We start from the raw sequence: 15624 nt of genomic DNA on the forward strand, positions 1-15624 counted from the left end.
GTCTGGTAGTGTCAACACAGGGGGAGATGGCTTTAGACTAGAAGAGTGGAGATTTAGGTTAGATGTTAGGTGCAAATTCTTTACTCAGAGGGCGGTGATTCTGATTCTATGACCTTTGTGCTGCCCGTCATTTGATTAATTGTCCAAACACAGGGACCTGTCTTCAGAAGTCTCACCAAGAAGCCCCCTGAAATATGGGAATTAAAATGTGACTTGAGTTTGGTCCAAATCAAACCATGCAGTGAAGGCAGTCACTGCTTGCTGGTAAATTTTTTCCCTCCATAAGCACAGCTTAGAATCATGGCTATGGCCACTCCTTGGTGTACTGCAAAACTGGCAGCACAGCAAGGGCAGGGGGAGGCTTGGATTACTTTCTTCATCAAATTGCTCTAGCAGAAGAAATATTTGAGTGAAAATAATGCAACTCATCCCATGGCACTTATGTGGATGCCTTTGCAATGTGCTCCTTTTCCTCCCAGCCAGCCACATGGACAGGTGGGATGGTGTTCCTCATGCAATGCAGGTTTGGCTGTGCAGAGGCCAGCATTTCTGGTGGGGGAGGTACCAAGACTTCTGCAATTTGTCTTGTTTTCTGGAAAAAAAAAAAGGAAATAAAAAAAAGCAAAGCCCCACAGTTCTTTAATTTCTAAAAGAAAGTGAAAAAAAAACAAAAAAAACCTCATATTTTGTTTCAGTTATGTGACTCCTGGAACTAAAGGAAGCACTGAAGCACTAGCACTTTGCCACAGAGAACCATGACTTCCAGCAGCCCAAAAGCACCACGGGGAGCAAGTTCCTGCCACTTCAGCTTTACTGTTTCACTTCCCAAAGCAACAGCACAGCCCCAGCCTCCCCTTGGCACAGCCCCACCAGCCTCCATCAGGGTGCCCCCAGCTCAGATTTTCCTCCGTGCCCTCTCAGTGTTGTCAAGTTGTAAATGTGTTGGTTTGAGCCTGTTTTTGAGGAGATATGAGGCACATGAACCCTGTGGGCATTGTGGATCTTTCTGGGAGCTGCTGCGTTTGAGAAGAGATGGAAGGTTGGGAAAAACTTCATAAGGTGGCAAGAAGATGAGTGGAGGACTCTTAAAGAGTTCTCACCGAAGGAAAACATTTGGCTGCACACAAAGCTTTGTGGCATGCTGGAGAAGAAATGAAAGGTCGTTCCAACGCCTCAACCTCAGCTTTGAGTGGAGTTTAAATCGCATGGGGAACCAGAGAAGCCTGAGAGTTGTGTTTGATGTGGAAGTTGGCTTTGCTAGTCTGCATGTGGGCAATTTATGATGTAATTGTGGAGAGATGTAAGAAGTTACAGCACTGATCCTGGAATAGAGGGGGAAACCCCAGAGCCTGGGGATGGGTGCAAGGCTGACAGAGGACATTGTGAGTTGAGCAATACTTCAGAGGGTGTAGCACAGTTGAACAAAAGCACAGTGGAAGTAATCCTACTGGTGTTGCTTGGATGTCATCCTGCTGGCAGAGGAACCCCTCACTTGTTTTGCAGAGGCACCCAGCTCTGCTGCCTTCTGGGGAGGGAATGGGGAGCAAGGAGCCAGCTCCTGGGCAAACCCTGGGGATGAGCTATCCTTGTCCTTGAAAGCTGCAGGCAGTCAGCAGCCTGCACAGCCTGCTGCTGATCCTTCTGCAGCCACCAGTGCCCTGGGTGTCCTCATTTTAAGCATTTGCAGAAAATTTGGCTTTCGAAGTCTGGCAGATTTTTGAAGTTACTTCTGATTTGGTATGGCCTGCCAGTGGGACAGCATAGGTCACCAAGGTGTCCTCTCCTTGTGGGGAGGGAACGTCAAATCTGAGACTTTTCAAGGGAAACTGAGAGGATGCAGACGTACTTTGGGAAACAAATGTTGCCTCTTATTAAGCAAAAGACAAGCAGCTCCCCTCCCCTTCACAACCAGCCGAAGGAGTCCCAGAACAGACTATGCTGAACATCAGGCTGCAAACAAGATTAAAATTAGACTCACAAGGTTTCATCAAGGGAGAGTTTAACTGCGGCGCTCAATCAGGCTGCAGAACCCGCTAATGACAATTGAAATAAAGTCATTCAAGACACATCCTTACATGTCATGCTGCAGGAAGGAAAGTCTGCCCTTGCCTGTGTTTCTTGGCCAAGGCATCTTTGGTGTCTCATCACATCGCTGCCCGGTGGCGGAACCAAGGCTGGCATCCCCTTGGGAAAAGCAGCAGCGGGTCCCCAGGTTTTGTGACTGCCCCATGGGTCATGTCTCAGGAAATAACTGATAAACAAGTGGTAAAAAGAATGGGAGAGCATTTGGGTGAGACTTCCAACACGAGGAGACTTTCTTGGCTGTTGCAAGATCACATAAAGCCAAAAAAGCTATAGATGCCTACGCAGCAACCTGAGTGGGATGTCGGAGAAATTATCTGTTGGAAAAAAAAACCATCAGTTTTTAAAATTCCTCTATTTTCAACAGCAATCTCTCTGTTTGCAGAAGGATGGCTAAGGAAGGATGGGCTAGGTTCTGCCTGTGTCCCTGCTGGGCACCACCAGAGCATCTCTGCACCCCAGAGACATCCACAGTCTCCCAGCAAGAAGGAGAAATAAAATGTAAGTATATGTCACTAAGTGAGTGTGAAGCTCTCTCCAGTTCTTTAACCTTGCCCTCATGAAGCTGTGCTCCCTGAATAAGCACTTTGAAATCACCTGGCAATAAAACTTCATCACTCTGCCAACATCCATTTTATACGTGGTGCTGCCCCAACAAAATTCTCTGTTGACACCACTTCAGCCTGACTTCACGCCAAAAGGAGAGTCCCTTTTGACCCTTCTACCTCTGCCTAAATCCCAAGGATGTGTGGAGCAGCTGCAGAGCCATTCAATAGCCAGGCAGTGTCTCCTTTAGCATCATGAGGTAACCAGCAACACCAGCCCGATCACACAGGGCACAGCACAGTTACTGCACCGCCTCTGAGTGTGTAGTGAAAGCTCAGAAATGGATAAAATTGCCTTTCTCCACAAAGCCTTCACCCAGCCAGGCCGCCAGCACACACCTACATTTAGGTGCTGCTCATCAGTCTGAAATCAAGGCTCTCCTGCTGCACAGGGATAAGCCTAAGTGCTCTGTTAATCAGGAAGCCACGTGGATGTTCACTGTTCAACCATAATTATCATCCAGTGAGGACACTCAGCACGTCTTATCCTGGTTCAGCAAGCTCTGAGGAAGGCAACATCATATGAACATTTTCCAATGTGCGGGGTTCTATCCTCAGCACTGTGGAGGCTCGTTCCTCCTTTCCTTCATCAGTCAGTTTGTGTGAAGGCAGTGGGTCCCACCGCATACCCAAGGCTATGCATGTGACACATCTTCATTACTGGGGAGCACTGACGTGAGAGAAATGCTGGTAACAGTGCCTCAGGCAGGCAGAACGCAATCCTGGAGAGGGCATCAGGAGGATTTCACAAATAAAGTAATCAAGATCTTGCATGGTAGTTTTGCAACCCAAAAAACAGTCATCACCTACTTGCTGCTCTGCAAGAGAATGTTATTTTCTCTGCAGGCTGTAATGTTAAAGTGTTCTCCGTGCTAAAAAAAGAATTGCTTTGGAAAAGAAGAACTGTAAGCCATGACAGAAAGACCTTCCCACAACACATAGCTTTATTCTGGGCAGGATCGCTCAGCACTGCTGCTCCTCTCCTTGGTCTTCCAGGCAGGATGAACAGCTGACTTAAAATACGTATTTTTCCAGATTCATGTTTTCTTGTAAAGAATACATTAACTTTCAAAGACAAAGTCATTTCAAAAACAAGAGCTAAAATTAGGCTTATTATTTTTTTTTTCTCTCCCCTTTACAGCTTTTACAAGCAATTACCCATTTAGTGTTTCGAATTTACACACAAAACTTCAACAGCAATTCTATTTCTGAAGCTTCTTGAAGGGAAAGCCTTAAAAGCTTTCTCAGAACGCACAACAGCACAAGCGAATGAAATTGCCATTTTAATTCTTGTTTTTTAAATGAATGGGAAGCAGCAGGGTGCTCGTTCATCACCAAACATTTGTTTAAATTTCATAATGGTGAAGCGAGCTGTGTGACTGCTCTAGAAACTGGAGGCAGGATTCGTGTTTGCACCATGACCCTTCGCACTGCTGTAGGAGTGTTGCTAAAATAGCTGCACAAGCTATTATGCCAGCACGGAGCCCAGGTCTCTTCTTTCTGATGGCACAGGCAGGACACGTAGATGGACAAATTTAGCATCCCTGCAGCTTGGGGCACTCACCTTTGTGGGAGAGCCAAGTGTAACCTCCTCCTCCTGCACAATTCATCCTCAGAAGGAAGGCTTTGTTTGCTGCTCTCCAATGCTCACACAGCCCCTGAGCCCCTGCCCCTGAGCAGCAGCGACAGGGTCAATCCAGAAGCCACAGGCATTTCTTTTGCCAACGACTCACAAGCAGCTTTGCAGTGCCATAAACAATGCTAAGCAAAGGTTATGCACAGCCAATTCACCCAGCTGAGTCAAGGAAGTTAATAAAACTGCTTGGATTCTCTGTCTTGCTCTAAGTCTGGTCTTCAGGAAGTCGGAAGGCATCAGTGCTTGGTAAATAAACGTGTTCTTACCTCTGTCTCCAGCTCCAGGATCCCTCCCCAAATCCCTGCAAACCACTCATTCGTGACCCCTGACTGCCTTCGCTGTATTAAAAGACTCCACAGAATAAAATAACCCGAACTTCCACTTCCTACACTACACATCACTCATTCTCATTCATACTGGATTTTCTCTCAGGCTTCAGTCCATATTAACTTTGTACTCTTTATGTGACCATTCATCACCTAAACCAACTCGCGTCTCCCAGCTGACCAAGGCATTCATGAAACACTGCAAACACCACTTTGGGAAGGCACCTTCTTTAGGACTCTCCTGCTCTGCTCCTGATGTTCCCCTCCACTCCTGTTTCATTGCACTTGAGGGACTTCTCTTCCCACCTGCTGTAATCTCAGTCAGGACACTTGTCCCAGACAGCCTGATGGACAAAGGCCACCTGACCAATATCTTCTCTTTATCTTTAAACTGGAGCCACTCTCCAGGTTTCTCCATAGTCCAAGCTCTGATAAAACCGCCTCACAGTCTCTTTAAGGCTGGGTCTGAGCAGGAGAGAACGAACACAAACAAAGATTTGTCTTCAGCTATAAGGGCTGGTGGGCTCCTCCAGATCTAGACTCAGCACTAAGAGAGACCGAACGTGATGAATTACCCAGAAGAAAAGCAGGGAGAGTGTTCCTGTCTTCCCCAGGACCTGTCCTTTGCAGCAAGAAACACTCTTCATAGAGAAAATGGAAGTAGAGGAACAGTTAGTCCAGCAAACACACTAAGGCTGCAGCTTTGAATTGATCATAAGCACGTGAGCGTGCTTTGATTTCAGATTTCTGAAAGGCCCTTTAATACAGGAAGGTTTGTGTACCTGCAGCAAGTGAGTATCTCTGGACTCACCTCATCCTCATCACCACAAGCAAACCAGTAAATGAAATCAGGTGCAGAGAAGAAAGGTCAGCCTTTCCCTGTCCCCACAATCTCTAGGAACCATACAGAATAAAGGACAATTTCAGAAGAAAAACAAAGTTCCAAGAATCATCACAACTCAGATCTTTATTCAACAGCAAAGTTGAAGGGAATATTGGTGTTTCCCCTCAGGGCAAGTGTTCCAAATGGAGATTAAGTAAAAATATTGTTTCCCAAAAGTACTCACAATGAAATTAGTTTTCATTAAATATATTTGTCTGGCAAAATAAAAAATAAAATAAAATTAGAACCCGTACAAAAGAAAATCCCTTGCAAATTTGTAACACCGTAGCAATGACAACAATGTAAACCTAAATGTCTGGCAGTTGTAATTAACTTGTGGAAATTACTGTTGAACTTTGGACCAAGAAAATAAAAATAACTCTGAGTAGCAACAAGCCAATTTTAGAGGCAGTCGAGGGTTAGGGAATGCTACAGGGACAGGGCACACTAGTGGCTTCATCAACAGTTTGTGCTAGTGGACTGCTAGTGAGGGGCTATTTGAGAGCTGGGAGGAAAAGAAGTTAAAAGCTGTTGCGGCATCACAGCATATGGTACAGCAAAAACCTGCAGACTTTCCATTCTGAGAGCTGATCAGTTGGGTGAAGGCCAGTGACAAGAGCTGAGATGACAGTGGAGAGAACAATGACAGCGATGAACGGTGCGAGTACTGGGAAGCAGTTAACTTTTTTTTTTGTCTTTTTTTCTTTTTTTTTTTGTCATTGCATTGGATTCAGTTGTGAGCAAACTCTTGGGAGTATCTGGGGAAATCTTCTGCTTACAGTAGCTGCTTCTTCTCCCTACCTCCCTCCTCCTTCCAGTTAGAGCCTCCGCTCTGACAAGTGGGTGCCAGAGGCATGTGGTTTGGTAGCGTTGTCCTTTAGTTAAGAATGTCTATTCCAGTATTAAAAATGTAAAAAAAGTCCTCGAGAGGGTGCTTCTTAGTGGCAGTCTTTGCCTTAAGCAAGGCCAATGGCCTGCAATTAAAAGTTAATTAAAGCAATGTGGATTTGGATGAGTGATGGGGAAGATGGGAATGGGGAAGGAAAGGATGCAGGGAGCGGGGAAGAATGCAAGTGTTTCTACATCCCTCCCCAAAGCCAAAATCCAAGGTGCACAAGTGGGTTTCTGTTTTTCTCACACACTCTTCTCTTTTTAATATCTCTCCAGTTATAATATTTCCAGTTTCGAAGCAAGTTTCAGCGGCAGCCTCAGTTACAGTCATAAACAAAGTCATAGTTGCTGGGCTCCTTTGGGATGGGTGGAGGAGCATCTGGGATCTGTATATTTTCCAAGTCAAGGAGGCGTAGCTTTATCTCCATGCTGAGCAGCGTATCTAAGTCGTTTCGTGTCAAATCACTCAACATATCTTTCCCAAGGAGGGCATTCAGCCCATCGGTCCATACACAGTACTGCAAAGGGAAAAGAGAGAAATTGTCATTAATAGACTTTCTGGATACAGACTGATTGTCTGTTTTGGTCTTCTATGGTTATTGCTCCCTCAGGACTTACGAAGTGACCTAAAATGAGGTTCATTCATTTTACTCCCTCATATCACAAAGAAGGTATGTTCCAATCAGCTGCTCAGAAAATAAGGAATGCTCTAAAAGTAGGAAGAAATGAAAACCTCTAGATGGTTTGACAGTTAGATATTTGCTCCAAACTTCTTGTAGAATATTCCCCAAAAGATAAGTGAGAAAGAATGAAACTTCACCTAGGATAAGAAATATTTGGAGATGTCTCCTTCTCCTCCTCCTTTTCCCCGTACTTGGAGAGCATGATTCTCTTACATCAAACTTCTGTTACTAGGACAACCACATTGTGGACAACCCATTTGTTGAGGCATTCAAGGCCAAGTTGGATGGGGCTCTGGACAAATAAAACTAGTGGGTGGCAGCCCTGCCAATGGCAGGGCTACTGGGAATTGGAATTAGATGATCTTTATAGTCTCCTCTTGCCCACGCTATTTTATTTTTCCATGGAGTTAAATTAGCTGATTTCCAAAGTCAAATTCCCCGTGATTCCTTCCGTAAGAAATCCTCTATCAACTACCCAGTTTAATCCATAGCAAAACAAATCATAGCAAGGTGGTATCAACAGACCTGTGCAGAGATACGCTCTCATTGACCAATCAATCTATTTAACCTCTACTTTACATTCTAAATGCTGCAAATGCTCTCTAGAACCCCCTTTTTACTGTTAGCTTTTTCCTGATAGAAGATGCTATCTTTCTCAATGGCTGACAGCTTGAGACAAACACTGGCTGAATAACCATTTTAAATACGTAACAAGCCCGTGGGAGAATGGTGACGTACAGTCAACTTACATCAAAACAAGCCTCTTTCATTTATTACTACAGGCCATTTATTCAACCATGAACAGAAGTACTCAAATGCTATCATCTAAAAATAAAGAGTTCAATCATGAACTTGTGTCCTAGTTTGCAGGAGAAAATTAAATCAACCGTAACTACATTTTTATCTTACAAATACTTCTGCTAGATTTCATGCCAAGAAATGGATTTTAAATTTAGCTGACCATTTGCTACATGATATTGGCAAATCTAAAGATAGCCACAGTTGACTTCATCCTACAGCAGAAACGAAGATTATCTTAAAGAGAGACGGAGAGAAAGCCCCCTCTTGGGGTATGTTTTCATCCAGAAAAAGGGCATGTTTTTCAAATAGGATGGTTAATACACTTCAACATCCAAAGGGAAATCCGACCCATTTAAGTCAGTACCACAAGAGCACCAGAGCTAGAAATTCACTCAGGGTATTGGTAAGCCAAGCTGTAGCTTTAATATGATTAGCTATACAAAAGAGACTTGAGGGTACAGATCAGCTATATAAAGAGACATGAGGGTTCAGGCTGTCCTGCTAACAAGCACCAAGGAAACAATTTCCCTACTTATTCTAAGCTCTCAAAGAGTGCCACTGAAGACTTGCAAAGCATGCAACTACTGTGGAGAGTATGCAGAATATCAAGAAAAGAAAAAAAGCTACCCTATACCTTAATTATTTTTAATAATTTTTATGACCATCTTGAAATCTTTCTTTGGGAAAATTTTCCTAGCATGCACTCTCAGGAAAGGAACAGAAAGGCAAAAGGCCCTCCTCAAGTTACAGAAGTGCAGAGCATCCATTCAACAGATGCAGCAACTGACGTAAATCATCCATCACTTGCTCAGTGAGTACGGCCAGGACTTTCTCTGTGGAGGAATACCAGTGATCCAGAAAGCAGAATTGTGATTCTCTTCCAGATATAACTCATTCAGGGCCCACAGGAACCAAATTCTGGCCAGAATTCAAATGAGTGCAATGGCCTGGAAAAGGGGATTCCTCTCTAATCTCCATATTGGCAAGTGCCTCTAATTAAACCGCACATTTTGAGCAGAGAGAAATCCTAATGAGAAGGTAGAAAAACAGAGGCATTCATTCAATTGCTTCTTTCTTTTTTATATTTAAAACAGAATAAGAGCCACTGAAAAATTAATTTACTACAGATTCATTTTCACAAAATTCCAGAGAAACCTAATTATAGCCTACTTCATCAGTTTCTCCGTCAAAAATCAAGGATAAGATTAATCCATCTTTTTGCTATGTAGTTGAAGCCAGCTATTAGTATTCAAATGAAAAACAAATATGATGAAGTGATCTCTCAGTGCTGAATCCTCTGGCTAGCAGTAAGCTCCAACAGATGGCTAAGGGTATTGCCATACTTAAGGGTGCAAGAAAGAGGTCCAAATCTCAATGACATTGGTTCTGTAATGAGATTTTATTAAAAAAAAAACAACCTTAGGAGTCAAGCAGCAGAGCCAGACAATGAGAAACACTGCACAGGTTCCATCTCTGAAGGTTTTCCAGATCCATCTGGATACAGCCCCAAGCAATCTGGTCTGAGCTCACTGCTGACATGCCTTGAGCAAGAGGTTAAGTTTAACCTTTCAAGGTCCCTTACAACTTGTACTATCCTACCACCCCAGTTGTTTTTAGGACGCACTAGATTCCCACATCCAAAGCTCTCTCTACAGTCAAAAAGACTGCAGAAATAAAGCTCTCTAAATCTGACCTGAAATTCTCAGGCACCAACATCATTTGTGGCACTTTACACAAAGCTGTCCAAATCTTGAGGGGCCACCTGTGAAATCTCCCCAGCTGACATGTTGCTAAATCAGCATTTTTATCAACAATCACCTCAGTTACTTGGATGAAGAATCATGAGGTTCACAACAACCTGTCTGCCTTTCCTTGTGGGTGCTTCCTCTGTACACTTGCACTATTCACTGTAACCATAACTCCTTCCTCTGTAATTCAAGAAAAAGTACAGGAGAAGGGAGATGCCCTTTTGAAAATGTTCATGTGGGAACTATCAAATAGCAGCAGAGATTGTTGCCTCTGGCCCCTTTTTGAGCATTTATTTTTGCTTCAAAGAAGCTGCATAAGATCAAAAAGAGATATAAAGATAACAGAGGTGTTTTAATACAATCACTAGTGCACCTCAATGCTAGCATCAGCCAGTGTGGTACAGTAGCAGTTTTTGAACATTCAGACCATTAAAATACACTTGTACCCTTGGGCTATATTTGTAACAGAAGTAACTGAAAAATCTGTTGACTTTCATGACTATTTGCTTTTATGAGCTGAAACAGACTAGAACTCAATTTCTGGAGAATTCATATCAGAAAGTACCTGACATAGGTCCAGTTCAGTGGATGAAGACAATCATGTTTGATTTGGACCAACAGCTCTAATGGCACATCATGCCTGGGATCCTGTTGCTCGTGGATGAAAGTTTACCAGCAATATTTCTCAGCTAAATTTTTATTTGAAAATTCCAAGTTTTCTGAGAGAATCACTTGTGATGCTTCCACATAATTAGGTAAATAAATTTCATCATCTCTTAAAAGGCAACAATACTGTCAATTCCTTCTGTTATCAAGTAAGAGAAAGAAGCAGGGAGAAGACCATCACCGTGCCTTGCTGTTGTCATTTACACTTCTTACAAAAGTGAGACCAACTGCAAGCTCCTGTTGTATCCACTGACGGAGGTGCAAGAGAAATGACTTTCTATAATCACCTGTCATAAATGCTTTCAAGAAGCACAAAATGAAGAAGAAAGAGGATATGCTGTTCTGGAGAGCACATAAAATTGAGGCCCTGTGTTTGTATAACCGCCCTTGATTATACAGGCATGGTCAAGATAAGCTGAGGACAGTAGTGATTCATGAACAGTTTGGCTGTACAAATCATTGATGTTGAATTAAAGTTCACAAAATAGAATACATAGCAAAGTGTTTCAGTGTCTAACACAGACCAGACAAGAAAAATCTTTACTGCACCCAAAAATGGTGAGCCAGGTCTGCGGAACTGTGACGTTTTCCCAAACTCCCTTCTTTCCCTTACTCACAGTTTTCATTTCAGTAGGTCTTAGAAATATTGTCCTGGATTTTGTCCCCCATGGTGCTTTGTGACACACAAATGCAAAACACAGTTCAGGATACACATGAAAACTGCAGGTCTTGCTCCCATACCAATCTCTCTGCTTTCAGTTTGTTGTGGGACACGACACAGGTTCAGACAGATACTCCGTAATAGGGTGACCATTCCTATGTTCTTAAAAAGCTGAGGAACTGACAGGGCTCCAAAGAAGCTTCTGTGCTCTGAACTTGACTCACCTCATGCTTGTCTGGAGCAATGAAATTCAGCTGGCCACTTGAGTCATACAATATAGAGAACGCAAGCTCTAGCACTTCCTGAAAAAAAGACAAAGAAACATATGTTAATGTTCCAGAAGAGGCATACATACATGCAGGTCTTTCTTACTCCCTCATACAAATGGAAAAATAGGCTACGGTACTCCCCTGGCCAGGCCAAAGCCACAGCAGTACCAAACCACTGCAAGAGGCTGGTACAGCAGGAACTCCAACACAGCAGCTTCAGGTAAAATTAACTCACTGCTAACTATTGCTCACTCACTGAGGACTAAAATCAACACAACCCATAAAAGTGCACTTGGAAATCTGTGAAATTATTAATTCTCAGAAGATTTCTGTCATTTAATCTTTACCTGAACCAGAATCTGCAGGTGCAAAGTGAACTATCTGGCTTACTTTGTTGTAAGGACCCAAATGAATCTTGGGAGAGGACAAACCATCTACTTTTTCCTCCTTTGTGTTGAAGCTGTAACTTCATAGATGACAAAGTGAATTCATTAAGCACTAGTCTTCCCTACAGGGCACCTGGAGTTGGGCTCCTACTGGGAAACCCAGCCAATGTGAATAAATAATGATCTTTCACTAGCCAACAGTGAGCACACAAGGATGTTATCATGGTTACTGCACACATCACTATAAACGCTGCTACAACCATTTCTCAACCTGTAAGCTAGCTGATATGTAAATAATAACTCTGTGGAAAAAAAAAGACCTGGCTACAACAGGACAATGCTGACTCAGAACTACTTTGATCTGTATGATACATCCTATTCTTTTTGCCTCTTGGCTTCCTGAACCTCATAAAGTTGATTAGTGTCCAGGTCTGGAGCCCCCAGTACAAGAAAGACAGGGAACTGCTGGAGAGGGTCCAGAGCAGAGCCACAAAGATGATCAGGGGACTGGAGCACCTCCCCTATGAAGACAGGCTGAGGGAGCTGGGCTTGTTCAGCCTGGAGAAAAGAAGGCTGTGGGGTGACCTCATTGCAGCCTTCAGTACCTAAAGGGAGCCTACACAGGGGAGGGGAATCAACTCTTTGAAAGGGTAGATAACTACAGGACAAGGGGAAATGGTTTTAAGTTGAGGGAGGGGAGATTGAGGTTGGATGTTGGGGGAAGTTCTTCACAGAGAGAGCAGTGAGGTGCTGGAACAGCTGCCCAAAGAGGTTGTGGATGCCCCATCCCTGGAGGTATTCAAGGCCAGGTTGGATGGGGCCCTGGGCAGCCTGGTCTGGTATTAAATGGGGAGGTTGGTGGCCCTGCATGTGGCAGAGGGTTGGAGATTCATGATCCTTGAGGTCCCTTCCAACCCTGGCCATTCTGTGATTCTGTGATCGCCAGCTGATTCTCAGCTGACAACAGGCCCTACGCTGCCAGCAGCAATAACAGCACCGCTTCTTAAATTTGCTACACTCAGTTTTAAATTTGAAATTGACTGCGGGGACTGCAGCATGTGTGTTGGTCTAGACTCCCACCTCCATCTCCTGGTCCAACACACGCACAGATCCTTGGATCTCAGTAAGGGTTACTTTATTTTTGAGTTTGTGTGATTAAGAGCGGAGTCTGAACCACAGAAACTTGTAATCATTAAGGATAATGTTGGCTGATCAGAGATCAGGATCTCATGGGAAATGCTGCTGATTTCCCTGAGTATAGTTATTAGGTCCAATTTGCAGTATTGCCAAGCCACAGGAGACAAGTCTGTGCTAAATCTCCAAGAAAGCTGCAGCTACTCCTACTGTTGGTACGCTAAGCAAACAAATTGCTCATGGCTCACAAAGCCTTTCTCTGTGTGCTAGGCATGTCTCTAAGCCACACCTTATTAAGAGTGATATCCCTCATTAAAGAAACAAATTTACTGCTGCCCACACAAAGCTGGCATTATCTCCTCAGAGCGTCCTAAATTACTGACATCAGAACATGCCAAGTCATGCAGCTGAGCTTGTGAAAATGAAAGATATCAGTGACAAAAGGGCTGTCCTATGATGTTCATGAAAGTCAACAACAATTCTATTGGCCTGGTTTCTGATCGTTTGTCCTTTGGAGAATTTCAAGAGATTGAAGATTTTGCTCATCCCCAACAAAAGGAAAAGGAAAGCAAAGCCCTGTCTGAGAGGAACACGAAAGCAAGCCACAGATTTAGACATTCCTAAGCAGATAGACAGAAGAACTAGATTTAAGGCACCAAGCTTCCTTTTATGTGCAAAGTAGAAGCTTGGCAGCCCTGGATTTAGTTCGGCTTCTTTGTTCGCTGCCCCAGAGACCAACAGGTCGGGAATTACAGCTCCCAGGCTCCAGCATCTCTGCCATCTCATGCACAGCAAACAGTCAAGAGGAGTGGAAGCCTAAGGCTGGAGTTGCCATCTGGTCTTCCATATTGATGGAGGTCTCAGTAGTTGGTCTGTCTGACTTGTCAGACACCCACCTGGCTTTGGTCTGCTCCTACCAAGGACAGGTGATTTTGAGGATGCAGCAATTCCTGGAGGAGGACCAGTAGTCTCCACTAGCCATCTGTGATTTTCTCTGCTATCTTCTGTTCTACTTTTCAACTCTTTTCAAAGGCATTTTCTACTCCAGCCTTTTCCACCACTTCCTCTTGCTCTCTGATTTTAACTCTCTCTCATTCCTTCAAATCTGTTCATTCCTTGTTTTGCTTTATTTCTCCCTCACTTCAACCTGCTGAACTCAGTACCTTAGCATTCCTAACTCCTTGCCCTCCTGCACGTTTCAGACACTTGCTGTTCCCTACCTGCTTGTAAGGGGAAAAACTTTCCTCTCTCTCCTGCTACCTGGGCCAACTGGAGAAATGATATTTAGATAAACAGAATTTTAAAGGGTCTGTGGTTGAGTGATCCCATGCAGCTGGAATGACCTCTCTCTATCACCAAAGCTGGTGTCTTTGCAAAGGCTGAGTAAACTGAATAAAGGTTACTTGCAGATCCAGGAGTTCCTCCTGAGAGAACTATATATATATGCTGTGACAGGGTACTTTTTCACCAACATGAAGTAAAAGGGAAGCTGCAGGAGTACAGGGAAGTGAGCAGAATTATTTCTGCAGACTAAACGGGCACGAAGCCTGAAGACTACTGCATCAGCAAACACAGGCTGATAGAATAACAAATACACAGCAATATTTTATCCAAATTATTCTCTTACGCTTTGCTTTGAATGCTGCAAAATGTAGAACATTTAATTTCCTTGAAATTAATTAATATTACTCAAGAGTTCGGAAAGAGGACTTTTAACTACAATTTAAAAACACAAGTAAGATGAATAACAATGGTCCTATCAAGTAGTTCCAGCTTCATGAGCATGCAAATTCCAACTCAGTTTATCTCTTATTTATTTCTAAATGGCCCCACTGGAAGAATAACAGCCATGTGCAGGCAAATTATGAGATGCTGAAGCCTTTGCTATGGACATTCTGCCAATTCCAACTATGCTCACAGCAGTGGCATTCCGACGTTCAATTCTCCTTTCAGGCAATGAATAAACATTATAGTGGTTGATATGTACACATATGCTCACCTTATACATATATACATCCATACACAGACACACTACACACAAAAAGAATGCATTGGTTGAAAAGTCCTCTTAAAAAATATATCACCAATTGTGAAAATTCAGGAAGTAAAAGATTTAACACCCTGAACTCAGACAAATTGCATCCTATGCTTGGCTTTTTCCTGTTCATCTCACCGTCCACTGTTTGGTACTCAGTAAACAATGATGTGTTATTCCTATCACAGAATCACCCGGGTTGGAAGGGACCTCAAGGATCATGTAGTTCCAACCCCCCTGCCTAGCAGGGCCACCAAACATACACATTCAGATCAGGTTGCCCAGGACCCCGTCCAACCTGGCCTTGAACACGTCCAAGGACGGGGCATCCACAACCTCCCTGGGCAGCCCGTTCCAGGGCCTAACCACTCTCCTTGTAAAGAAATGATGCTGCAATATTAAGTTGTTGCAATATTCTGCAGTTTTGTTTGGGAAGACAAATATTCCCAAAGGAAAATAAACCAAAATAAAACAGAAAACAACCAAGCAAAACAAAATAAAACAAAACAATCAGAAATAGTAAAAAAAAACCCCATGATAATCATTGTTGCTTGGATCAGAAATTGAATGCTCCAGCTGTGGATGGAGCTGTGCTATCATCTCCTGATCTTCACATCTTCAGACAGCTGTACACTAATCCAAAGCAATTTTACTGAGGAAATGGAGCAACGCTGACGGCTGAGGACAAACTGATCTGCAGCACTGCTATTTAGCATTAAATACTATTGAGACATTTCTGCTCCATAAAGATGACAAATTTCCATCACTGCCGCCCACTGCTTTCATTGCTCCTACCTCTCATTTTTGTGAGGATGTAT

General features: G+C 43.4%; 1 protein-coding gene across 3 annotated transcripts in view; it reads right to left on the reverse strand.

Moving 5' to 3' along the window:
- Nucleotides 1–5597: 5597 nt before the first annotated feature.
- Nucleotides 5598–15624, reverse strand: part of ELMO1 (engulfment and cell motility 1) — a 290415-nt gene continuing 280388 nt past the window's right edge. For all 3 annotated transcript variants that reach the window (XM_042888913.1, XM_042888914.1, XM_042888915.1), the window contains 2 exons: nucleotides 11207–11284; nucleotides 5598–6941 (listed from right to left, as the gene is read on the reverse strand). In XM_042888913.1, the coding sequence (XP_042744847.1) occupies nucleotides 6741–6941; nucleotides 11207–11284 (279 nt within the window). In that variant the 3' untranslated portion in view covers nucleotides 5598–6740. The remainder of the gene's footprint in view (nucleotides 6942–11206; nucleotides 11285–15624) is intronic.

This window comes from Lagopus leucura, unplaced genomic scaffold (assembly GCF_019238085.1).
Source record: "Lagopus leucura isolate 7727_CA_CO unplaced genomic scaffold, USGS_WTPT01 Super-Scaffold_100157, whole genome shotgun sequence".
NCBI lineage: Eukaryota > Metazoa > Chordata > Aves > Galliformes > Phasianidae > Lagopus > Lagopus leucura.